The 26,957-nt window shown below is 38.0% G+C and overlaps 1 protein-coding gene across 24 annotated transcripts in view; it reads right to left on the reverse strand.

Moving 5' to 3' along the window:
• Positions 1-26,957, reverse strand: part of MYO9A (myosin IXA) — a 307,532-nt gene that overhangs the window by 144,723 nt on the left and 135,852 nt on the right. For all 24 annotated transcript variants that reach the window (XM_055363670.2, XM_055363662.2, XM_055363671.2 and 21 more), the window contains 3 exons: positions 23,443-23,564; positions 13,363-13,504; positions 5,301-5,496 (listed from right to left, as the gene is read on the reverse strand). In XM_055363670.2, coding sequence (XP_055219645.2) covers positions 5,301-5,496; positions 13,363-13,504; positions 23,443-23,564 — 460 coding nt within the window. The remainder of the gene's footprint in view (positions 1-5,300; positions 5,497-13,362; positions 13,505-23,442; positions 23,565-26,957) is intronic.

A 26,957-nucleotide genomic window follows, 5' to 3' on the forward strand; every position in this document is an offset into this window, starting at 1 on the left:
CCAAACACATAGTATAAATTCAGACCCCATACTCATATATGGTGCAGATGTGGGGCATTGACTTTTTTAAAGGTAACTTCTTTTTAACCTTATCTAAGGCCTAACACAGATTGCTAAGGCTCCTCATTTTTTCTTATGCAGGACCGGCAATTTTCAATAATTTTTTTAGTGACAGAAAAGTTCCATAACTTTGAAGGACTTGGACTATGTAACAGAGGCTCAATCCCAGCTCCAAAGTATCATTCAGACCTTAGGCAATATCTTTGGCCCTATAAAAGTTTCTGTAATGTCAACTCAAAGGCCTTAAGGCCATTTTTTAAAGCTATATTTCACAAACATAAAATAACGCTTTTCTTAAGTACTCAGTTTGATGAATTTAAACAAACGTTTACATCCACAAAATCCTGAATCAAGATAGAGAACATTTCTATCACCCCCCCAAGTTATTTCATCTCCCTTCCTATCAATACTACCCTTGCCCCTGATCCCACCAGAAGTAATCAAGTTCTGATTTGTCACAATTTATTACCTTTTCTTTTTTTTTTTGAGATTGAGTTTCGCTCTTGTTGCCCAGGCTGGAGTGCAATGGTTCAATCTCAGCTCACCACAATCTCCACCTCCTGGATTCAAGCGATTCTCCTGCCTCAGCTTCCCAAGTAGCTGGGATTACAGGCATGCACCACCAAGCCTGGCTAAATTTTTGTATTTTTAGTAGAGACGGGTTTCTCCATGTTGGTCAGGCTGGTCTTGAACTCCTGACCTCAGGTGATCCACCCACCTTGGCCTCCCAAAGTGCTGGGATTACAGGCGTGAGCCACTGGGCCCAGCCATGTTGTCTGTTCTTAAACTAAAGAAATAACACAGCATATATTCTTTCATATCTAGCTTTCTGCTGAGGATTTTTTGTGACTCATTCATTCTGAGTATCAGTGGTTTGTTTCTTTTCATTGCTGAGTAATGTTACATGGTAGGAGTATATCACAATTTGGTCATCCATTCTTCCACTGATGAACATTCAGGAACTATTATGAATAAAAGCACTTTAGAATATTCTTTTTTGTATGTTTGTAACCGTTTTATTGAAATACAATTCACCTACTAAACAATTCCTTGATTTAAAGTATACAATTAAATGCTTTTAGTATAATTCATGAAGCTACATAAACATTACCACAATCAATTTTAGAACATTTTGATCATACAAAAAGATACTCACACTCTCTATCATCCTCCCCATCTCTTAGCTCTATACCTCACCCTCTAGCCCTAGGCAAACACTAATCTAAGTTCTGTCTCTACAGATTTGCTTATTCTGGACAATTCACATAAATGGAATCATACAATATTCCATTTTGTAATATAGAGTATTGTATGATTCCATATTACAAATATGGAAACTGTACTTCTTTGATATAATGAGAACCAGGCATGGTGGCTCGCACCTGTAATCCCAGACACTCGGGGGGAGACTGAGCAGTGAGGATCACTTAAGGCCAGGAGTTCAAGACCAGCCTGGGTAATACAGCAAGACCCACCTCTAAAAACAAATTTAAAAAAAGAAAAGGCCAGGCATGGTGGCATGTGCCTGTAGTTCCAGTGTCTTGAGATGCTGAAGCAGGAAGATAACATGAGCCCAGGAGTTTGAGGCTACAGTGAACTGTTATAGCACCACTGCATTCCAACACATGCAACACAGCGAAACCCGGCTCTTAAAAAAAAATATATATATATATATATAAATAAAAAATACACCCAGCGTGGTGGCTCACGCCTGTAATCCCAGAACTTTGGGAGGCCGAGGCGGGTGGGTCACCTGAGGTCAGGAGTTGAAGACCAGTCTGGCCAACATAGTGAAATCTCGCCTCTACCAAAAATACAAAAATATAAAAATAGCCAGGCATGGTGACGAGTGCCTGTAGTCCCAGCTACTAGCGAGGCTGAGGCAAGAGAATTGCTTGAACCTGGGAGGTGAAGGTTGCAGTGAGCCAAGATGGCACCACTGCACTCCAGCCTGGGTGACAGAGCGAGACTCCGTCTCAAAAAATATATATATCTATATATATATCTATCTATATATCTCTCATATACACGTAGCATATGTGTGTAGCATATATATTAGCATATATACACATATGTAGCATATACAGCATATATTCATATATGTAGCATATATGCTATATATGTATATGTATGCTATATATATGCTATATATATATATACACACACACACACACACACATACACACACAAATATATATATATATATATCTTAATGCTTTCAAGGTTCATTCATATTGTGGCATGTACCAGTATTTCATTTCTTTTATGGCCAAATAACATGCCATGTATGGATATACCACCTTTTGTTCATCCATTCATCAGTTGATGGAACATTTGGGTTGTCTCTACTTGTTGGCTATTAGAAAGATGTTGTAAAGAATATCTGTCTACACATTTTGTTTTGTTTGTTCTTCTAAGTACATACCTAGGAGCAGAATTGGTGGGTCAAATACAATTCTATATTTAACTTTCTGAGGAACTGCCAAAACGTTTTACAGAGTGGCTACATCAGTAGTATACAAGACTTCTAATTTTCCATATCCTCACTAAAATATGTATTAGGCACTGTCTTTACTGATATTCAGCCTTTTGTCTTGTATAAACACTTCTCAGGTTACTGGGAGCCTTTGATTAAATTCCGGGGTTCTGACAAAGTTGTTTTGACAATTTTTGCCAATTTTCTCATTGCTATTATGAAAAAAAATTTAGAGGTCCTTACCCCACCATTTCACTGATGTCTATCCAAAACCCTTATTCTTAATTGCCCTACTATACTGCCCAATACAGAAGTAAATTATAAAAAATAGTCCTTTTTTTTTAACAAAAGTTTATTTAAATCTATTAAGTACTAGGAAGAATTGTGTACAGAGTACAGCATAGAGATTCTAGACTTATGGTGATACCCAAATCAATTTTAGGATCTGGTCATTTTTGAAAATAGATGGTCACTAGAACGCTTCTCTCACTTACATAAACAAACAGAAGTACATCAGAGTTACATAGTCTATTGAGTGGGATGAAGAACAGAAACAGGTTCTGTGGAAACCCTTGAAGCTCTCTCATCTGCAGACACTATATAAAGGGTTTCAGCTTCTCTCTTTGTAGATGAAGAAACTGAAAAATACTTTGGACCGTCTTGTTCACGTCTCATCCTGATGGCACAGCTGAATTACCCATCTTTGCCTAGCCTTTTTAGACTAGTTTAAATTCCTATTTGGCTATACTTTTATTAATAACTCCAAAAGAATCAAATAAAGCATCATTGTACTCAGTTCTACATACTGTATAATTCCCAGTCAGGTTATTTCTGTATAATTCCCGGTCAGGGTGTTTCTTGACAATTAACTAAGAGTCCACTGAAGTTTTTAATTAAGATATCATCAAAGGAAATAAAAACATACTGTAATTCTGCAGATTGCATCTTCTTTCTTCTTTAGAAAGTATTATCTTTGCCCTCTTATTCTCATATCCAACATCTAGAATTGGTCACCTCACCTTTTCTGCCTTTCATATTTTCTACTTCGTCTTAATCTGTAATTCCTATTTCATCTTAATATGACTGCATAATATTTATGGTCATTATAAAAATTCTGGATCTACCATTTAAACCATTTTCACAATCTGTTAGTTTTTACAGTGATACAATGTTCCAACTTTATAATATGTTTTTATCCTAAACCTACCAAAAGAGAGTAGGTAGGAAGCGGTGTGGAGAAAATAAAATGTTAGGGTGAATGCTGGCATTGACACTGATATATTGTAATATAAACAATTACTTTCGGAAACAAATCTGCTCAGGCCTCAAAATGCAAACAAACTAGAGTTTTTCTTTTCCTTTATAAAAAGTAAAAATTTTAAAGTTTTTTCCAAGGAGAAATTTTGGGTGGCTGGAATGTTGTGTTTCTTAACCTAGGTGGTAGTTCCAGGGTTGTGTTTACTTTGTGGTACTTCACTGAACTATACATTTTTGTTTTGTGTACTTTTCTATATGCATGTTATGTTGAATACAAATTTTCAAAAAGAGATTATTATATGGAAGCTCTGTACTAGCCAGAAGGGAAAACAAGATTAGAAAATAAGGAATCTAGACTTTATCAAGGTAGAGAAAATACAGGTTGTTTATCATTAATAACATTGCATGTCATTGCCGATATTGATAATAACAGATATGTAACAACTAGCTTTCACAAATAATAGATTTTAAATGCCAAAGGAATACACAGATAATGTGAATAAAGTAAATAGGCTTTGATAGTAAATACAAGAAAAGTTTCTTCTCTTACTCAATTATGTCTTAGCAGGATGCTAATCAATTTTGAGTGGTTTTCTTGATTAGAAGTTTGTCATAATAAACAAGAAAGCATCTTAAAGAAAAAAAAATTTCCCTTAAAGCTTTTTACAAAGATAACCTCTTAGAAATCACTTTGTAAAAGGCAAAGCAGGTTTGAGATAGTCCTTTTATTTCTCTAATAAACTATAATTCTCCCTATACATCTACAAAGACCAGTTCAAATACTTTACAATCTAAAAAACGGAAACTAGGTTCAATTATTTTACATGTATTTTTAGAAATACACTCTCTCAAATATATCTATTTGTCTCAAACATTTAAAAGCTAAACTTAAAAGTTTTACTACTAGTGCACATCCCAAAAAGCCACGTAAATCACTTTGGGAGTCCTGAAAGCACAGGTGAGCCCTATAACATTTCTACTGAAAGGCATAAATCTCAACTGCATATGTATCACAAAATCTTCTCTATGCAGCAATGGCCCTATCTAAGACTAGAGCTACAGCAAACAACAGTTTGGTTTCCAGTAGGCCAAAAGTGCTTATGAAGTTGCCCTCCCACAGAACATGAGATGAGAGATTTTATGATTGAAGGGGGAGGCATACAGAAAAAGTATCCTGCTTTATCTATTTCTAAATTTCAAAGTTTTTAAAAATCCATGAACTAAGAGTAAAGGAAAAGAAAATGAACACTTCATGAACAGATGCTCTGACTTTATCCTCATTATTTTAAAGGCAGTATAACTCTTTTACAGAAAAGAAAAACTGTTCATAGTCACAAATCAGTTAAGAGATGACACTAGATTGACTACAGAAGCAGGATTTTTGTCCTTGAGAATCTCGTAGCAAGAATTCTACTCCTTTTTGTGGAGAAGTAGAAAGGTAAAAAAAAAAAAAAAAAAAAAAAAAAAAAAGATGAAGTATGGTAGAATACTAATAACTACTACTTACCAGTTTTTCTGTGAATGTTTCTTTTCCCAGCTTCCCTGAAAGCAACCATGGCTCTGAAAAAAGCTCGGAGAATTGCCCATCGGAAAACAGCTACAGGATCAATTCCAATCATCCCAGAGATAAATGCATTCTTGCTGCTTCTCAGAAGAGCTACAATGTCTGGGCGCATATGATCTGTATTTTTTTCCCGGAAATCCTATATGAAAAAAGTACCAGTGTTACTTACGGGAAAAAAAAATTATGAAAAACAAGATGATGGGCGATAACATACTTTGGATGCTTGTCCCTCCAAACCTCATATTGAAATGTGATTCCCCCATGGTGGAGATGGGGCCTGGTAGGAGGTGTTTGGGTCATGGAGGCAGATCCCTCATGAATGGATTGGGGCTCTCTTCAAAGTAATGAATGAGTTTTTGCTCTGAATTCACCAAAATCTGGTTATTTAAAAGTGTGGCACTCCTACTTCTCCATCTCTTCTTCCCTCTCTCTTGCCATATGACACATGTGCTTCCACTTTGCCTTCCACCACAAGTAAAAGCTCTCTGCGGCTTCACCAGAAGCCAGGTAGGTATCAGTGCTCTGCTTCCTGTACAGCCTGAAGAATCGTGAGCCAATTAAATCTCCTTTCTTTATAAGTTGCCCAGCCATAGGTGTTTCTTTATAGCAACATAAGAATGGACTAACCCAAGTGACATGTTTGAACAGTGGTTGAACAATGAGATAGAAGAAATGTCTGCTCCAGGTAGCTAACTGGACCGGGTATCTTCTATAAGGTCTCATCCAATCCTAAAACTATTGATTTCTATAATACATGTAAATTAGAATAAATATTCTATAATTTTATAGCAGCTTGTTAAACTCTGGTCAGGGACAGTCTCTCCAAAGAGGTATCACATACAGCAACAGGAGAGCTGAATAACAAAAAGAAGCCAGAGATGAGAAAACTGGGAAGAGCAAGCAAGGGTAACACCTATAACCTATAGATGATGATAAGCTGGACAAGTTCGGAGAAAAAGGATAAAAACCACAGGCTGGAGCACTGGGGACAAGGAGAAAGTGTGGAAGATTAGATAAAGAAATAGGCTATTTAGACTCTGAACTTCAGTTGTTTGTTCAGATTTTATTCAAGTATAAAGGAAAGCCCTGGAAAGGTAACAACATGAGCTAACTGGTGTCTTATACATTGGTTGCTGCATAGGAAATGAATTATTCAAAGAAAGAATGGAAAAAAGGAGGCGCAATATTAGAGTAAACCAGGTAAGAACTGCTAGTAACTTGGACTTGGTCAGTTGTAACAGCAGAAATAAAAAATAGCTATATTTGGGACATGTAAAGGCAAAAAACCTGCTGATTAATTAGGGTATGATGAGAAAATGAGGAAATCAGGTTAAAACTTACATTTTGGGGTTGGGTATTTAGTGGATGGAGATGCCATATACTGATAAGGAGAAGACTAGAGAAAGGAAAGTTATGAGGATAAGAAATGAAGACCAAGAGATCAGTTTTGTCCAAGTGAAGTTTGTGCCAGTGAGGATAATAATAGTAGGTAACACTTGAGAGGTTAGTATGTGTCTGGCACTCTTCTAAGTATTTTACATGTATTGTCTCATGTAATCTCATTTAATACTCCTAATAATCCTTTCAGATAGATATTACTACTCCCATTTCATAGATGAGAAAACTGAATCAGAGAGAGGTGAAATATCTTGGCTCCTATCACACAATAAGTGGAAGAGCAAGGGCTCAAAAACATTCACTCATAACCAAATGGATGTGTGAGTCTGGAGTGCTAGGGAGATTTCAGAAAATATATTTGGTTATTATCACCATATAGATTTTTTTTTAAACAAGGTCTCACTCTTCAATACAGTGCAGTTGGCACCATCATAGCTCACTGCAGCTTGTTAACTCCTGGACTCAGGCAATCCTCTGCCTCAGCCTTCCGTGTACCTGTGAGTACAGATGTGCATCACCACGTCTGGCTAATTTTTTTCATTATTTTTGTAGAGACAGAGTCTTGCTATGTTGCCCAGGCTGGTCTTGAACTCCTGGCCTCAAGTAATTCCCCCACCTCAGCCTCCCAAAATGCTGGGACTACAGGTGTAAGCCATTGTGCCCAGCCAGCACACAGATTTTTAAAGCTGAATAAGAAGGATTGTAAATAGGCAGGAACAACCATCTACCAAAGAACAGAGGTTGGAGGAGCTAGAACATAAGAAAATGGGTTAAAATGCACCATAAATAAATGGGGAGAGTAAGCTTCCACTCTGGGAACAAGGGCCCAGCCTGATATTACAGCATAGGCATTGACTATAATCTTACCAAATGGAAGGATTAAAAATTTGGTAAGTAAATCGCTCCAAGTTGGTACAGCTTCATAGAATATCTCTAACTCAGAATTCTATGAGAAACATACCTAGTATTATGTCATCTATCCTCATGTACAGAAGTCAGCTTGCACTTAATCCATTACTTTTAGGGCTTTCCTTTCCTAATTCTTCTTTATTCTCCTGAGAACAAGGAAAAACAGGAAACAAGCCAGGAATTTTGGTCCTTGGCTTATCCTTACATACCCTTAGAGCAAACGTATGTATTATAAAAGAAAATTAGAAAAACTGAATAAGAATACTCAAATCCAAATAACCTCTGACACCATAATCAGCAGCTAATAACTACTGATGGCAGACAAGCTGTGAGGCATGAACTTAATGTATTTTACACAACTTATTTTTACCCACTTCTAACAACTACTCAATAAAGCAGATTTAGTCATAAGCCATAATTTACTGATAAGTAAACAGAAAGGTAAAGCAGCTTGCCAAAGGTCAAAGAGACAATAAGTACCAGTGCAGGAACAGAAACACCAGTCTGCCCTACTCCTATTAATAACTACACTGTACAACCTAAAAATCTAGGATTCTTTTCAATGCTGACTGTCAAGTGTTGAGAGTGACCAGTGACCTTCATTTTCAAAATGAAATAATCTGTCTTCATATTTCTAGATTTCTAAGTACATTATCAACTGACCATATCATTCTTCTTCAAAATCTCTCTCTAGTTTCCACAAGAACATACTTTGTGGTTTACTATTTACCTCCTATACTGCCCTTCTAAGTCCTCATTGCTAGTTCATATTGGAAATTCAAGGGTGGGTTTAACAGTGTGTACTCATTTCTCTTTTTTTGGTTTGTTTGTTTTTTGAGACAGGGTCTTGTTCTGTTGCCCAGGCTGGAGTGCAGTGGCACCATCTCAATTCACTGCAACCTCTGCCTCCCGGGCTCAAGTGAATTCTACCCCTCTGCCTCCCAAGTAGCTGGGACTACAGGCACACACCACCATGCCCAGCTAACCTTTGGTATTCTGTGTAGACACTAGGCCTTCCCATGTTCCCCAGGCTGATCTCGAACTCCAGGACTTAAGTGATCCACCCACCTCGGCCTCCCAAAGTGCTGGGATTACAGGAGTGAGCCACCACACCTGGCTGTGCACTCATTTCTTCACTCAACCCTCTTATATCAAGTGATCAGAACCAGAGTTACGACTTTATTTTATTTTATGTATTTAGAGACAGAGTTTCGCTCTTGTTGCTCAGGCTGGAGTGCAATGGCTTGATCTTGGCTCACCGCAACCTCCACCTCCTGGGTTCAAGCAATTGTCCTGCCTCAGCCTCCCGAGTAGCTGGGATTACAGGCATACACGCCACCACGCCTGGCTAATTTTGTATTTTTTTAGTAGAGACAGGGTTTCTTCATGTTGATCAAGCTGGTCTCGAACTCCCGACCTCAGGTGATCTGCCTGCCTTGGCCTCCCAAAGTGCTGGGATTACAGGCATGAAGTTATGACTTTAAATTAACACCATCGCCCAAATGCAAATTTCCAGATCAGATCTTTCTTATTATTTCTTGAGATCCATTAACAAATCTTAAAGGATATGTCTAATTTGAAAGAAAATATGTAAGACCAGTAGTACATTTAAATGTTTGGAAGCATTCACTAGTAAAACCATGTGGGCCTGGGATTTCCTCTGTGGAAAAGTTCTGAACTACTGATTCAAATTATTTAGCCAACAGAATTTTCAGGTTTTTCTATTTATTCTGGTGTTAGTTTTGGTAAAGTGTTTTTTAATGGAATTTATCCATTTTCTGTTTTCAAATTTCCTGACAAAATATATTCATATCCTTCTAATATCTGTAGGTTATGTAGTAAAGTTCTTTTTTCATTCCTGGTATCTGTAATCTATAATTTTTTTTATATTATCAGTTATTTTCCTATTGCATTTAATTTATATTATTTTGTGTTATCTTCTCAAGGAACTAACTTTTGGCTTAGTTGATTTCTTTGTTCAATGTCTGTTTTATATTGCACTGATTTCTGGTCTTATTTTTATACCCTTTCTCTAATTCCTTTGAGTGTGATTTGCTCTTTTCCTAGTTTCTCACATAGAAGCTTAGAGAACCACTTTTCAATCAAGCATGGTGGCTCACACCTGTAATCCCAGCACTCTGGGAGACTGAGGTGAGCAGATCACTTGGGGCCAGGAGTTTGAGACCAGCCTAGCCAATATGGCGAAACCCCATCTCTACCAAAAATACAAAAACTGGCTGGGCGCGATGGCTCACATCTGTAATCCCAGCACTTTGGGAGGCCAAGGCAGGCGGATCACGAGGTGAAGAAATTGAGACCATCCTGGCCAACATGGTGACACCCCATCTCTACTAAAAAAAAAAAAAAATTAGCTGGGCGTGGTGGCATGCGCCTGTAGTCCCAGCTACTCAGGAGGCTGAGGCAGGAGAATCACTTGAACCCGGGAGGCAGAGGTTGCAGTGAGCCGAGATCGCGCCACTGCATTCCAGCCGGGTGACAGAGTGAGACTCCATCTCAAAAAACAAAAACAAAAAAATTAGCCAGGCATGGTGGCACAAGCCTGTAGTCCTAGCTACTTGGGAGGCTGAGGAACGAGAATTGCTTGAACCCAGGTGGTGGTGGTTGCAGTAAGCCAAGATCGCACCACTGCACTTCAGCCTGGGTGATAAAACAAGACTCTTGTCTCAAAAAAAAAAAAAGTTTAGATAACCACTTTTCAACTTTTCTTCCTTTCCAACATATGCATTTAAAGTTATAAATTTTCCTACATTCATTGCTTTAACTGTATCCTACAAGTTTCTGATATGCTGGATTTCATTAATGTTCAGTATAAAATATTATAATTTTAATAATTTATTATAAGTAATTTATATTGTCATTTCTTTTTTGACTCATGGGTTATTCAGAAGAGTTTTGCTTAGTTTCTAAATATCCAATGATTTTCTAAGTTATCCTTATGATGTGCTAATTAGGTCAGCTATTTAACAGTGCTGTTTGTATTGATTTTGTGTTGCTTGTTCTGTTAGTTACTAACAGAAATGTGTTAAAATCTACAATTTTTTTCTTTTTTAAGTTGTTTTCTTTTTCCTTAGAAAAATATTGAAGAAAAAAATCTACAATTATGATGGTGCACTTATCTAGGTCTACTTTTGCTTTCCTTTTGCTTTACATATTTTGAATCAGTCATTAGCTACATATAATATCAAGTGGCTCATGCCTGTAATCCTAGCACTTTGGGAGGCCGAGAAGGGTGGATCAACTGAGGTCAGATGTTCGAGACCAGCCTGGCCAACATAGTGAAACCCCATCTCTAGTAAAAATACAAAAATTCGCTGGGCGTGGTGGAGTACGCCTCTGATCCCAGCTACTCAGGAGGCAGAGAATCGCTTAAACCTGGAGGGCGGAGGTTGCAGTGAGTCGAGATCACACCACCTCACTTCAGCCTGGCAAAAGAGCGAAGCGAGACTCCGTCTCAAAACAAACAAACAAACAAAAACCCCAAAAACATTTAGTGATTACGTCTTCCTGTTGAACTGGCCCTTTTTATCATTATAAAATGTCCCTTTGTATCTCTAGTAATATTTCTGGTCTTAAAGTCTATTTTGTCCTACAATTTTTTTTTTTTTTGGAGACAGAGTCTCACTCTCTTTCCCAGGCTGGAGTGTAATGGCACTATCTCGACTCAATGCACCCTCCTCCTCCCAGGTTCAAGCACTTGTCCTATCTCACCCTCCTCAGTAGCTGGGATTACAGGCGTGCACCACCATGCCTGGCTAATTTTTGTATTTTTAGTAGAGATGAGGTTTCACCACATTGACCAGGCTAGTCTCAGACTTATGACCTCAGATGATCCACCCGTCTCAGCCTCCCAAAGTGCTGGGATTACAGGCGTGAGCCACCATGCCCAGCCTGTCCAGAAATAATATACGCCAGCTTTTATCCTTTCTCCATCTTTTTACTTTCAACCTATCTGATAACGCAGATGAATATCCCAGGCAAGTGTGTGTGTGTGCACACGCATGTGTGTGTGTGTGTATGATTCTATTTATCTGAAATTTAATTAAAAGTAAAATTAAGAATGATAAAAATTAGGGCAGTGGTAATCTCTGAGGGGAGCTGGCTGGGAAGGGGTATAAAAGAAATCTAAACACTTTATTTGTGCACTTTATGCACAATATCCTCAAGTTTTTCTAGAGCTCAAGCTTTTGTTTTACTTTTTAAACTACAGTCTTAATTTCTATACTAAAATCCATTCCTTCCAGTATTTTCCATCTTAGGAAATGGTACCTCCAAAGCACCCATCAGCTCTAGCCAGAGGTCACTTACTCATTTAGAGTCCATCAATAAAGTCCGTGGATGGTTTACTGCCAGAAATATATCTCATAATCATCTGGATCCCCCCCCCCAACCTCTACTGCCACTCCAGTGCTTCAGTTTACCTTAAGATTTCACTTCAATTTAAAAAAAAGTGACTTAACTGATCTCCCAGATTCCACTCTTACCCTCTGCTATCCCTTCTCCTCAAGGTAATCAATGCAATCTTTTAAAAACACAAGTCGTATCCTCTGCTTAAAATATTATCACAGTGCCACTAATTTGGATAAAAGCCAAACTCAACTTGGCTTACAAGCCCTAAATAATAACCCCCTGTCTATTCTCTAAGTTCATTTCATGTTACTCTCCTTAGTTCATTATAATCTAGTAGCACTTACCTGTTTTCAATTATTTCACCATATCACACTCCTATCTCATGGCCTATAATATTCACCATCCGAACTCCTCATCAAGGTAACATTTATTTCAGGTCATCTCTCAAAATTTAAGTTTCTTAGAGAAGTGTTCATGTATTCACAAATTCAAAATCCACTATTTTACTACTTTCTCTCATAGGACCCATTAACTTATTTATAACACATAGCCCATTTATCTATGTTATATAAATAGATACACACACACATATATATGCACATATGTATAGAGAATCAGGACTACATCTGTCTAGTTTATCATTAGATCATTCCAAACACCAAGCACAAAGTCTGACACATGTTCTGTGTTCAACAAATACTTCTTAAATAAATCAATAAATGGATGAATAAATGATCTTAAGACACTCGACTCAAGACCCAGGAGAAAACATTTAATTCCACTATTCTCCATATAATCAGCTGCCTTACCTGGGAAATTAAATGCCTTAAATAGCAGGCTTAAACATCAAGTAGTTAAAGAATAACAGACTCACAAATTACACAAGAAATGGACAACATTATTAAGATTCCACTCCACATAAGTTAAGAGTTTCAATATATTCATGAAAAGTACGAACTGACAAATCCCTAATGGTGAACAGAGACATGAAGACGTTATGAGTGCAGAGAAGGGAAAAATTCAACAAATTATGTGCATAAACAAGTGAGTTTGGGATATACAGATGCAATCTATTCTTTCAGATCTAAAGTTTATCAGGATCAACTGACAACATCAGGTTTATCTCCAGGCAGAAACCAACAGAAACATTACCTTACCTAAGACAGTAATGTGCTGAAAAGCAGAATCTAAGTTTTAGTAGTATCCTTATACAATATCTCCAGTTATTACTGATCAAAAGCCTCCACAAACTACAAAGAGGGCAGTGTGCTGGGTACAGTTAAGAACACATCTCTGCCCTGTAAGCATATTCAGTGAGAAATTTACTGACCTTTACCCCATATTTTACTTTTCCAGCATAATGTTTTATAATGAAAGCAGGCTCCATCACGGCTGGAAATTCGATGTAAGAATTATCTTCATGTTGACGCTTAAACTTGTCTAGCAATGTTTGATTTGTAGCCTGTGGAAAGCTGAATTAAAAAAAAAAGAAAAAATATCATTACAGAAAGATGAGAAAGATGCGGTAATTAGTACAGCCCTTTTCAAAGTACATTATGATTACATTGCCATCTTACATATATAGCAGTTTACAAAAGTTTTCACCTATATTATCTAATCTGATTCTCATAATAAGCTAAAAAGTAATAATAAATATTGGTGTTACTATTTTATAGATGAGGGATCAAAAGTTATGATTTGCCTGTACTCATACTTTGCAAGTAGTAGTACCAAGAAATTAACTCATTACATATTTAGCTTAGATTGCATTGTTCTGAACTACTATAAAACCCAAAGGAAAATAAAATCCAAATCATATACTCTTTGGGGCCAACAACTTCCAAATAAGAGAATAATATCTCGATTCTCATAGGTACTGAAAATCCATAAGAATTATTTGACTTCCTATTCCTTCATGCATAAATAAGTAGCCATTTTCTTACTATACCAATTATTTGTACTCATTGATTGTACTGATCAACTGAGCACTTAATATCCAGGAATCACACAAACAATATCTATTATTTAATCGCGTAATAGGAAATATGGAAATACAAAAGTTCAAAAGAGGAAAAAAATCATCACTGGTGTAAATAATGAAAAAGTTCACATAGGACATAGTAGGTGTTAAGACTGTGATGTTAAAGGTTGGGAAGGGTTTCAAATAGAGAAAATATCATTGACAGAAAAAGGAGAAAGAAAGTTTCAGAAAATAGCTTCATTTAATGGTAGCTGAAATAATGAAAAATAATGCGACATGAGGTTGTAAAGTTGCTTAATACAAATCTAATGTGTAAAAATCATTCCAAAATTACAACAAACATAGTTAATTACATTGTACGCACTGCAAACCACACAGAGAATGGCCTTTAGCATCAGATAATCATAGTCTACATTACGCATTCTATCAGTGACCTGGGGCAAACTAGGTAACCTTCTTTGAGAAGGGGTCTTCTAACCCACAAAATGAGATACCAGTTACCACAGTGCCAGTAGAATTAAATAAAACTAGTAAAAACATCTGGCAACAGCAGGCATCCTCTAGGGATTAAACAAACATCGACTTCATGTTGCCAACACTGATATTTTCTTGGTCACCTTGACCTGCTTTTGTATTCAAATATCTCTTCCTCAAAACATCTCTACCAACTAGCTCACTCCAAAACTTTAAAGCCATTTTACAATGGAATATAACTTACTATTTCAAACAGAGACAACAGCACAGCTCCTGTAACAGTCTCACCAATCTTCTTTCAAGTCACCAAAGCATATTATCAAAATAAATTTTCCTATAATAGTGCTTTAATCATGTGCCCCCTCTGCTCCGAAATGTACAGATCACCAAGGCAAAAAGACTTGACTCCAAGCTCCAAAGCATAGGCCAGCTCAACCTCTGCAAACTTATATCTCACTACTTCACAGCAGTGTGCCTCTCTTAAGGCAGGATGCTCACTTCATCGTCTCTAGGTCAGGGTTTATTTGCCTTCTAATCATCTGAGTAATTGAAAAGCTTACGATATATTTTCTCTTACCTTTAAATGGATAATAGAAATTTTCAAAGCAAGGAAGATAGACATGAAAACAGTCGTTACTTGAAACTAAAAGAGATGGAAAGTTCCTGCATTCAACAGACATGTATGGATACTTATTACATTACCAGGCAAAAAAAAAAAATTTGGAACACAAGAAAATCATTCATTATTGCTCATATCAAAGCTCTTCATCTAGTGTTCCTCAAAGACTATCTGGAAGGGTAGCGTCAGGAGAACCTCTAGAGATTTGAAAACTACCAATGCCTGGATCCCAACTATTTCAATTCTGACTTAACTGATTAGGGAGATGACCTAGCATCAGTGGTATTTACAAAGTCCCAAGGTAATTCTCATGAGCAGGCAAGATTCACAAAATGCTGCCTTAAATGAATGCTCTAATCCTAACTTCGGTTGTTAAAATGTAGATTCTGATTCAACAGATCTGGAATGAAAGCTTGAGATTCTACATTTCTAACAAGAATCAAAGTGGTCCACTGCTGCTGATAGAAGATGACACTTTGAATACTATGGGAAGACTGATAATATTCCTAACATCCTATTCATATGTAACTCTGATACAATATTTCTCCTTCCTAAATGCCACCCTACATCCTACAGAATCTAGCTAAAGTAACCTGCCCCATAACATACAGCCATTAAGTAGGAAAGGCTAAACCAAGACCTCTGATTCTAAACCCATACACCTAGAGCACTACAAACACACTGCATGAAGAACACAACTAAGGATATATTTGACATTATATATTCCCTATAAAAAATATTTTTAGAGAAAAAATACTCAATGTAAGTCCCAAAATAGTTCTTCCTACATGTGACTAATTTATTTTCAATCTAGTTTTTTTACAGGTAAATGGGAGAGAAAAAAATATTTCATGCCTTTGCATCTTCTGGAATGTTAAAGCACAGAAATTCTTTACAAGGACAAGTAATAACTACAGGACTGACTCATAAAAAGGTTATTCAGTCCAGTATCCTACCTACAACAATACGCTGACAGATGATGCAAAGTAATTATAATAATAGGAAATTATATTAATCGTTAAAGCAGCTGCCAATCAGCTCTAATAATTATAAAGTTCTTCATTTCATTGAGCCAGAATTTATCTCCCTGATATTTATGGCCACATGGCTCAACTCCCGTAGCTTTCGGGTAACAGCAAATAAGTGACATTCTCGGCCGGGCGCAGTGGCTCACACCTGTAATCCCAGCAATTTGGGAGGTTGAGGCGGGTGGATCACGAGGTCAGGAGGTCGAGACCATCCTGGCTAACACAGTGAAACCCCATTTCTACGGAAAAAATACAAAAAAATTAGCCGGGCATGGGGGCGGGCACCTGTAGTCCCAGCTGCTCGGGAGGCTGAGGCAGGAGAATGGCGTGAACCCGGGAAGCAGAGCTTGCAGTGAGCTGAGATCGTGCCACTGCACTCCAGCCTGGGCGACAGAGCGAGACTCCGTATCAAAAAAAATTAAAAAAAAAAAAAAAAGAAGTGACATTCTCATTATTGGGTTAAATCTATGTGAAGTAGCAACTGGTCAGGAAATTATAGTCTTTGTATAATAAGATGTGCATTCAATGAAATTTTGTTTAAAGAATGACAGGACAGGACAGGCACAGTGATTCTCATATGTAATCCCAGCACTTTGGGAGGCTAAGGTAGGAGGACAGCTTGAGCCCAGGAGTTTGAGACCAGCCTGGGCAACAAAGTTGACTCCTTGTCTCTAAAACAACATTTTAAAATTAGCCAGATGTGGTGGTATGTGCCTGTAGTCCCAGCTGCTCAGGAGGCTGAGGCGAGATCACTCAAGCCCATAAATTCAAGGCTTCAGTAAGCCATAACCGCACCACGGCATTCCAGCCTGAGCTACAGAGCTAGACACTGTCTCAAAAAAAAAGAAAAAAAAAAGAAAAAAAAACAAAGTAATTCTACTACCTCAGTTGCTGTTTACAAACACCTTAAGATATATAGGACAGAACATCATCATGTACCATTGTCATTTGCCTTCTGCATACAAGAAAACTGAGGACTAAGGATATTATGAGATCTGCCAAGGGTAGTTTTGATATATACAGTTGTGATATTATAAATAAATATATATATATATATATATATTAGGTTTTCATCCATGGTTCCTGGCTCATACCTCCTGCAGCCCTTGGTGTAGTCTTTTGTTATAATGTTGGGGTGCTTTAGGCCTCAGGAGCAGGCCTCAGGAAACAGAATCTCTCTCTCTAACCTTCTTCTGTCCTCCTTTTACCTGCCCAAGGGAGGCCTCTAATATGATTGCCGGTTAAAAGACCCTCATTCCAGAAAGGGTCCCTCCCCATATTCTGAAAGAAAAAATGCTGCACAAGAAGCCAGGAAGAATCTGGACAGAGAGGCCTTGCTGGGTTTCCCACTCATGAGATCATGTTCTTTTGTCCAATCACATTTCTACACAGTGTCAATAGTGCCTATGTAATGAAGCCTCCATAAAAACCCAAAAGGACAGCACTTGGAGAGCTTCCAGATAGCCGAACATATGGGTGCTCCTGGAAGGTAGAGTGCCCAGGAAGGACATGGAGACTCTCTACTCCTTCCCCCATACCTTGCCCTACACATCTCTTCATTGTATCCTTTGCAATATCCTTTATAATACACTGGGGTAAATGTAAGTAAGTGTTTCCCCAAGTTCTGCAAGCCACTCCAGCAAATTAATTGAACTCAAGGAGAAGCTGGTTGGTCAGAAGTTCCGGAAGAGTAGATTATTGACTGGTGTTTGAAGGTGGGGTGGGGTGCAGTTTTGGGGACTGAGTCCTCGATCTGTGGGATCTGATGCTACTTCCAGGTAGATAGTATCAAATTTGAATTAGAGGACACCCAGTTGGTGTCCACTGCTTGCTGGTGGGGAAAACCCCACAAACGTTTGGTCACAGATGTCTTCATGCTGATTGTTATGGTGTGAGAGCAGAGGAAAACATGGTTTTAATGTTTTTCCCAAATAACTGGTGTCAGAGAAGTGAGATTTGCTAAAAAGGCCCTGGCTCACTGAAACATGTGGTTTGGGAAGAAAAAGGATAAAAGGGTAGAAGATGAGAAACCTTTGTTCTGGTGTGGCCACATGGTCACCCAAGGTATGAAGCCATAGCTGCTATGCTCGGTTATTAAAGGTAAAAGTTATCAGTGGAATTTAGAGATGGTTCCAATTCCTGGGGAATTGGTTCACTGGCTGCATAAGGAAATGCAAACTAATAAGAAAAAAAATGAACTGGCTGTTATAAATAAATAGCCATAAAACTAGCTATTATAAATAAATAATCCCTTAATTATTGTTATTTATAATAGCTAAAATGAAATTTAAAGAGAGTACTGTGTTGGTCCTTGAAGCTGGATCAACCTCAGATCTTGGTCTGTTTCAGCTCAGGCTGCTGGCCTCAAAGCCACCCTCCAAGGACAGAATTGTGCAGGGGCAACAAAGTACCTCTGAGACATGTGGTTACCAAGAAGGTAGTCAATGTGGAAAAAGGGCAAAACGAAGTAACTGCACCCCACCCCACCTTCAGACACCAGCCAATAATTCATGCCTCCAGAACTTCTGACCAACCAGCTTCTCCTTGAGTTCAATTAATTTGCATAGTGTGAAGGAATAGTTCCATTTTGTAGATTGGTATCATTAGCTTCCTAAAGAACCTTTACTAAAATGGATTATGAGAGTAACTACATTAGGGGCAGTAGCTTTGGTTTAAATGCTACAGTGGAAAACATGTTTGGGTTGATGTAGGACACAGGGCTCACTACTAAGCAATCTCAGACATCTATACATGATTGAGACACACAGGACGTTATTCCCAAGGCAACAGCCAGCATAGTGGACTGGATAAAAGCCACTGTATGATCTTTTTACTCTGGAAAGGGGGATTGCCCAACTTTCCCTAGAAATGCCAAGCAGAACAACCCAGATGAAGCAGCTGATATGCTTCATATGCAAGCTACGTAAGACTAGCTTTATGATGATAAGGATATTCGCCCAATGAATGTGTCTGTTATCTATTTACGAGGTTACAGTAAATGCTGTAGTTAAGGGGGTCCCTTCTACATAGGTCCATGAAATGAGCAGATATGGAGGTACTACAGCAGTGCTGAGAAGCACTAAATCTAGACATTCCTCTTATACCTTCTCTCAAGCACAAAATGCCAATAAGAACTGTTCTTTTTGTCAGCAAGAGAGTCTGAGACTTCCAATGGCTATGTGGCAGTTTCCCTAGTGGGAAGACCCTGAAATGTAGATGGTAAATGAGACTGATGCTGGTAGCCCTGGGGGGCTACAAATGAATGGGTCTTGACAGGAATAGTCACCGACTCTGAAGTGAGCTTTCCTTACCCAGTGGAAGATGCAAATGCTCAGAGTGCCATTTAAAAAACAAACAAACAAAAACCAAAAAACAGAAAATATCGCATGGATTTGGACAATCATCATCTTTTCAGAACGAGAAACACATTGTACAGCCTACCATGTCCAACAAAGAGGAAAAAAAAATCCTCCTCAGGGTAACAGTTTGATGAAGGAGTAGGATGGGCAATTAAAACACTGGTTGTCTAAAACACGGGAAGATAAAAGAATGAAGGGCTGCCTTGCATGCTTTTACCAGTGTGTGCTCACATTCAACATGAGTGGGACTAAAGGAGCATTCCCTTAGATTCTTCTTGTTTTTCTGGTTCATCTGGGAAAGAGGCGGTTGGGGAAGGTGCTGGTATGACTATCCAATTCTTCCCAAGGGAGGAGTACACTGGTATAACAACTATAATTTTTTTCTTCCCCAGATGACCTCAAAAAGAAAAAACTTTTTTTCTCTCCGCTACCAGATGCAGTGGTCCTAGGACAAGGGCTGCAACTGCAAGTGCTGGAAGCAGGGATGATTTCTAAGCAAGAAACTGTAACTACATTTTTAAACCTTAAGTCAAAATTCCTAAGGGCATAATGGGGGTGGGTTGTACCTTCACTCTATCTAGCAAAACTGGGGCTAACAGTGAATGCAACTACTTTTGCTGGCCATAAAAACAGCTCACTAGTTCTGCACCCATGTAATTTACCCTATCTAAAGGGGAGTGGACTGAGGAGGAGGTACTTGCTAGACTAGAGTTGTTGTCTGCAATCTAAACCAGCACAGTGGCAATTCTTAATGTGCCTTCCAAAGGAGGAAAAGTTTGGGAACTACTGGAGAGGAGGAATAGCAGCTGAGGGTAAAGACAGGAATAAATGGGTTATTCATTGAGGGAAATCCAACATTACATTAACACATTTAAAGAAGCTCAGAGCAAGAGATGACACTGTCTTTAACTCAGTTATAAGAGATGCTCAAAAGGTAAAAGTTGTATGTTTGCGGAGACTGCTCCTGCTTCTGGAATCTGACAAGACTGAAAGGAAGCCTGCAAACTTGAGTGGTCTCCCCCTGGGAGACATATTCATACAACATGATAATGAACTGGACTAATTACTAATGACTGAATGGGATTCTAGTAATGTAGCAGTATGTTTGAGTTGTATATTCTTTTGATGATGTAAAGGATCCATGTTTGAAAGCCAGGGCGTGGCCTATGACATGATTTTATCGTGTGTGTGTGTGTGTGTGTGTGTAGGTTTTCGTCCATGGTTCCTGACTTATTAACTACCACAGCCGTTGGTGTAGTCTTTTGTTATAATGTTGGGGTGCTTTAGGTCTCAGGAGCAGGTCACAGGAGTGCTTTAGGTCTCAGGAGCAGGTCACAGGAGCAAGCCTCAGGAAACAGAATCTTTCTCTCTAACCTCCTGTCTTCCTTTTACCTGCCCAAGGCAGGTCTCTAATCTGATTGTGAATCAAAAGATCCTCATTCCAGAAAGGGTCCTGCCCCATACTCTGAAGGAAAGAATGCTGCAAAGAGAGGCCAAGAAGAATCTAGACAAACAGGCCTTACTGGGTTTCTCACTCAGTCTATTAGTATGAGATCATACTCTTTTTGTCCAATCACATTTCTACACAGTTGTCAGTAATGCCTATGTAATGAATCCTCCATAAAACCCCCAAAAAACAGCATTCAGAGAGATTCTGAATAGCTGAACATGTGGGAGTTCCTGGAGGGTGGTACACCCCGGGAGGACATGGAGGCTCTGTGCTCCTTCCCCCACACCTTGTCCTACGCAGCTCCTCATTGTTTCGTTTTCCCTGAGTTCTGCAAGCTGCTCGGGCAAATTAATTGAACTCAAAGAGAACCTGATTGGTCAGAAGTTCTGGAGGCATGGATTACAGGCTGGGGTCTGAAGGTGGGGTGAGGTGCAGTTTTGGGGACTGAGCCCTCGATCTGTGGGATCTGATGCTACCTCCAGGTAGACAGTGTCAAATCTGAATAGAGGATACCCAGCTGGTGTCCACTGCTTGTTAGTGGGGAAAAAACCCCACACATTTGGTCACAGAAGTCTTCTGTGTTGATTACTGTGGTGTTAGAGTAGAGGAAAAACACAGTTGGAGAGTTTTTCTGTAACAGTAGTTATAGAAATGGGATACAAGTCCCGGACTTCTGACTCTAACACCTAAATATTACAGGGAAGCAATATAATACTTCAAAGCACAAGCTTATTAGTCAGAAATACTTGACAGGTTTGACTCTCAGGTCCTCCATTTCCTACCTATATAATCTTTTTTCTTGGATTGTTTCTCAAACTTTTTTTTGTTACTATAAAATTCCTCAAACAAAAAGAAATGCTAATTATTCCATTATCAACCACAACGGTTCTCAACACGGAATATCAAAATCACCTATAAAGACTTCCCAAATAAACATATACCAGAGGTAGGGTATACAAACAGTGAATTACAAACCTTACAATTTTATGAGAGATAATAATTATGTTGGGGCATATAGAGTAATGCAAGAAACTTTTACAAAACTCTGGACAGAAAATTAAGGTACTTTTTACTTGTGTTAACAGCATTTTAATTTCTTTAGATTAATGGAAGTTGACTAGTGATAGAGTAGGTCAGAGTGACACTAAACTGTTAGCAGTCTTCTTTCTGTTAGCTTTTTATTCTACCACCTTACACAATCATCTTACCTCTAATAGTAAATCCTCAATACTTTCTATCTTGTCTAATGAATATTAAACTAGAAATCAGGTAAATAAATTCAATTTCTAAATTTTTTACTAAACAGTCATAAAAACCTCACAACCACCTCATCTCAGTTTCTCCAAATCTAGATTTGCCATCTCTTAGGATAATCAACTGTATTTTCTACATTGTTGAGAATACTCTGAAGAATGCTACATAAAGCATTATTTCTGAAGCATATATTTAACTCAGTTATATTGAACAGTGTTAACAAGGAATAGTAAATAACTGGCAGATGTTGCCACTTACACTGCACGATCATGGCAGACATTACTAATTTACCATAACATTCTTTTTTCTGTTTTGTTTTTTTGGAGACAAAGTCTTGCTCTGTCACCCAGGCTGGACTGTAGTGCAGTGGCGCCATCTCGGCTCACTGCAACCTCTGCCTCCTGGGTTCAAGCGATTCTCATGCCTCAGCCTCCTAAGCAGCTGGGATTACAGGCCTGCACTACCATGCCCAGCTAATTTTCATATTTTCAGCACAGACAAGATTTCACCATGTTGGCCAGGCTGGTCTCAAACTCCTGGCCTCAAGTGCTCCTCCCGCCTTGGCATCCCAAAGTGTTGAGATTACAGACATAAGCCACCACATTTGGTCTATCACGATATTGTTTTCTGCTAAACATGAAAACTACAAACACATCTCATACATGAAGCTCAATTTACAAAGAAAGAAACATGTAACCAAAAAAAAAAAGTCAACAAGTTTGACGTCAATGTGTATTGAATAAATCTAGAAGAACTTAAGAAAAAAATGAATTCAAGTAATGAAGCCCATCCTAATTACCTAGAAACACACAGATATAAAAAAAAATTGTGGCCACACGCGGTGGCTCACGCCTGTAATCCCAGCACTTTGGGAGGCCAAGGCAGATGGATCATGAGGTCAGGCGATCGAGACCATCCTGGCTAACACGGTGAAACCCCGTCTGTACTAAAAATACAAAAAATTAGCCAGGCATGGTGGCGGGCACCTGTAGTCCCAGCTACTTTGGAGGCTAAGGCAGGAGAATGGCGTGAACCCAAGAGGTGGAGGTTGCAGTGAGCCGAGATGGGGCCAATGCACTCCAGCCTGGGTGACAGATCAAGACTCCGTCTCAAAAATAAATAAATAAATAAATTGTACAAAAAAAATTTGGCTCTTTATTTGGTAATGTAAGAAAAAAGTTTAAACTTAAAAAGAGATAAAAAGCCAAAACAGCCAATAACAAAATTGAAAAGAATCATACTCACTTGCTTTCTTCATCCAAAAGATGAAGCAGTCCTGTTGGTTTTTTGCTAATAAGATTTATGCAGCAGGTATTATCAATGTAATCTATGTTGTGCCAGCTGATACCTTCAGTTCTATATTCCTCCTAGAAAAACCAAAAAATAAAATAACAATTTATTCATCTTGCAGAAAATAGGTATATAATATAGATTGAAAAGCTTTTACCCTGCTTAAAATTCTAAGATTTTAAAAATCACCAATCCACACAATGAAAGAATGTATAATTTCAGTTGTACAAATCTTAATACAACGTATTTGTTTTCTCTTAAAAAGACATGCCACAAATTTTTTTTGTTACAATGCTAGTTCTAAGTTCATTCTAATCAAAATGTAGGGCTAGATTTGTTTTAGTCTCACTACCTGATGACTCCACTAAGTAAAAACATACAATGAAGAAAGAAGGCTAATATCTCCCACATGACTTTAAGCCATCAAAAAGGACTGTATTTCCTGGATTATCAACAACGAATTTAATGAAACAATTTCTGGGAAAAGTGGGACCCCATCACCCTCCAGTAATTATATGGAATTCATACACACTTAACTTTGGCAAAATATAATCTTTAGGACTTTTTTTTTTTTTTTAAAGAAAAGGTTTTGAATTCTAAGGTTAAAAAACTCGAGGTTCAGGTCTTGAGTAACTACTTAAAATCATCTTACAAAGCGCTCCATTTTTTCTTATTCTTTCCTGTACTGAGATATATTCTTCTATTCATCCTTGTGATACTTTCACTTTTTAGACGGTTTTTTTAAGGAAAAAATGCACCTGAGAATGTAAAGGAGAGATGTTTCTGCACTGCAGTGGTATTTAGGCATCAAGTAAAATATCCCATGTACCTAATTGTTTTAGCATTCACTTACAGTACTTGCAGCACAAGTCAACTGCCAATCTGCAAACAGTGATTTTGAAATTCTTTTTTGTTGTTCTTTTTGATTTTGAAATTCCATCATTCTTTCTGTATTCATTATTATCCAGTAAAGAAGAATGAACACTAACATAAACTATAGTTACTCTAACTAGGAAAGGTAAATACCTAATTCTTTTCTTTTAATTAACAATTTCACACGTAAGAAATAGTCATATAAAGGTCACTCCCCAATGGCAGTAAGAAAGGTATTTCCCCCCAATTTTTTGCAGCATGAAAAATATACACACTAGATAGTATGAGCTTAATGATTTTTATAGGCATTACTAGAAGTCCAAAAGTCCTCCTCATCATCTCTTCCCAAGGACTATCCAAACCCTCCTACCCAAAGTCAGCTTCTAATACAATCAATAAGATTCCCCTATTTATAAATAGTATCTAAATGGAATCACATAACACATACTCATTTTGTCTCTCTCTTTTCTTTTTTCATTCAGCTAATGTTTCAGAGACACAACCATTTTGTTGGATGTACCTGAAGTTCATTCATTTTAATTGCATTGTGAAACAACACAATCACTCAGCTACATATTGTCTATGGCTACTTTGTCAATGTATCAGCTGAGTTGAGACATATGGCCCAAAAAGCCTTAAAAGATCTGGCCCTTATAGAAAAAGTGTGCCAAACTCTGCTACAAAGCATTAGTTCTAAAACTTTAACATACAACGGAATCACAAGAACGGCTTGTTAAAAAACAAGAGTATTGGGACTCCATCCCCAGAATTTCTGTTTAAGTAGGTATAGAGTACTTAGAATTTTCATTTCTAAAAAGGTTCCAGGTGATGCTGATGCTACTATTGAGGAGAGAGAAGGAATAAACTTTGAGAATCACTGCTGTAGAGTATTCCATTGTATCTGTATACAATAACTTGTTCACCCATTCTACTTTTTTCTTTTTTTTTTCAGAGACAGGATCTCTCTTTGTTGCCCAGGCTGGTCTCGAACTCCTGGCCTCAAGCAATCTCAAGCAATCCTCCCACAACACCGGGATTATAGGCACAAGTCAAGCCCCACTCTACTACTGATAGACACTGCTCTTAATTCTAATATTTGGTCATTAAAAATAACGTCTTATGACCATTTCCACACAAAACTTTTGGTGTGCATTTATACTTATCTTTGAATGAAAACACAGGATTATAAACTACATGTTTAACCACAGCAGATAATGCCAAACAGCATTCTGATGTGGTTGTGGCAATTTACATACCCACCCCAGTGTATGTCCCTATAGACATATCTCTCCAATACTCGTATTGTCTGTCTTTTTCATTTTAGTTATTTCGGTGAATGCCTACTGGTAGCTCATTGTGATTTTAGCTTTGATTTCCCTGATGAATAACAAAGAAAAAACATTTTCCTATGTTTACTGCTCATTTGGATTTCCCCTTGTATGACGTGCTTGTATTCATGATAAAAACTCTTGGCTGGGCACAGTGTCTCACATCTGTAATTCCAATGCTTTGGGAGGCCTAGCTGGGAAGATCACTTGAGGCCATGAGTTTGAGACTAACCAGGACAACATATTGAGACCCTGACTCTACAAAAATAAAGAAAAAAATTAGCTGAGCATGGTGGTATGCACCTGCAGTCCCAGCTACTTGGGAGGCTGAGGCAAGACGACCTCTTGAGCCCAGGAGATCAAGTCTGCAGTGAGCTATGATTGTGCCACTGCACTCCACCGTGGGCTGCAGAGCGAGACTCTGTCTTAAAAACAAAAAACAAACAAGCAAAACTCTCGAAAAACATTATTGCCTTGTTCTTAGTCTCAGAGGAAAAGCACTCAGTCTTTTTCATTCAATAAGATATTAGCTGTATTTTGTAGATGTCCTTTATCAGAAAATCATTTTCTACTCCTAGTTTAAAAGAAAAAAGGGAATAGCTACGCAGTTTTATCAACTGCTTTTTATATATCTCGAGATAACTGTGTTTTCTCCTTATTTATTAACAGATGATTAAATTGCTTGATTCAGTTAAACGTAAAGCACATGCTGAAAAAAAAAATCTCCCTTTGGTTACAATGTATTATCCTTTTGTACATATTGATGGATTTTATTAATGTTTGTTTCGAATTTTTGTATCTGTGTTTATGAGTGAAACTGACCTATAATTTCCACTTCTAATATCCTTAACAGATGTGTGTATCATTGTTATCCTGGCCCCCTAAAATGTACTGAGAATTGTCCTTTTTTCTATTCCACCTAACAGCTTATGTCAGACTGATACTCTTTCTTCTTTCCATGTTGGTATAATTTACCCGTGGAGCCACCATGGCTTGCAATGTTCTTCAGGGAAAGGTTTTAAATTACATATTCAATGTCATTAATAGTTACAGAAACAGATTTTCTATTTCTTCTATGTCAGTTTTGAAAAGCTCTTTTGTTCGTATCATTTGACAAGTCTATTAACATAAAGTTATTCAGTGTGTCTGACTATCTTTTTAATATGTGTAGGATCCAGAGTAATACCCTCTATCACTGGGATTTTGGTTATTTATATCCCTCTCTCTGTCTTGTCTCTCTCTCTCTCTCTCAGATGAATTCCTTGAGGG

The sequence above is a fragment of the Gorilla gorilla genome, chromosome 16 (genome assembly GCF_029281585.2).
Source record: "Gorilla gorilla gorilla isolate KB3781 chromosome 16, NHGRI_mGorGor1-v2.1_pri, whole genome shotgun sequence".
Lineage (NCBI taxonomy): Eukaryota > Metazoa > Chordata > Mammalia > Primates > Hominidae > Gorilla > Gorilla gorilla.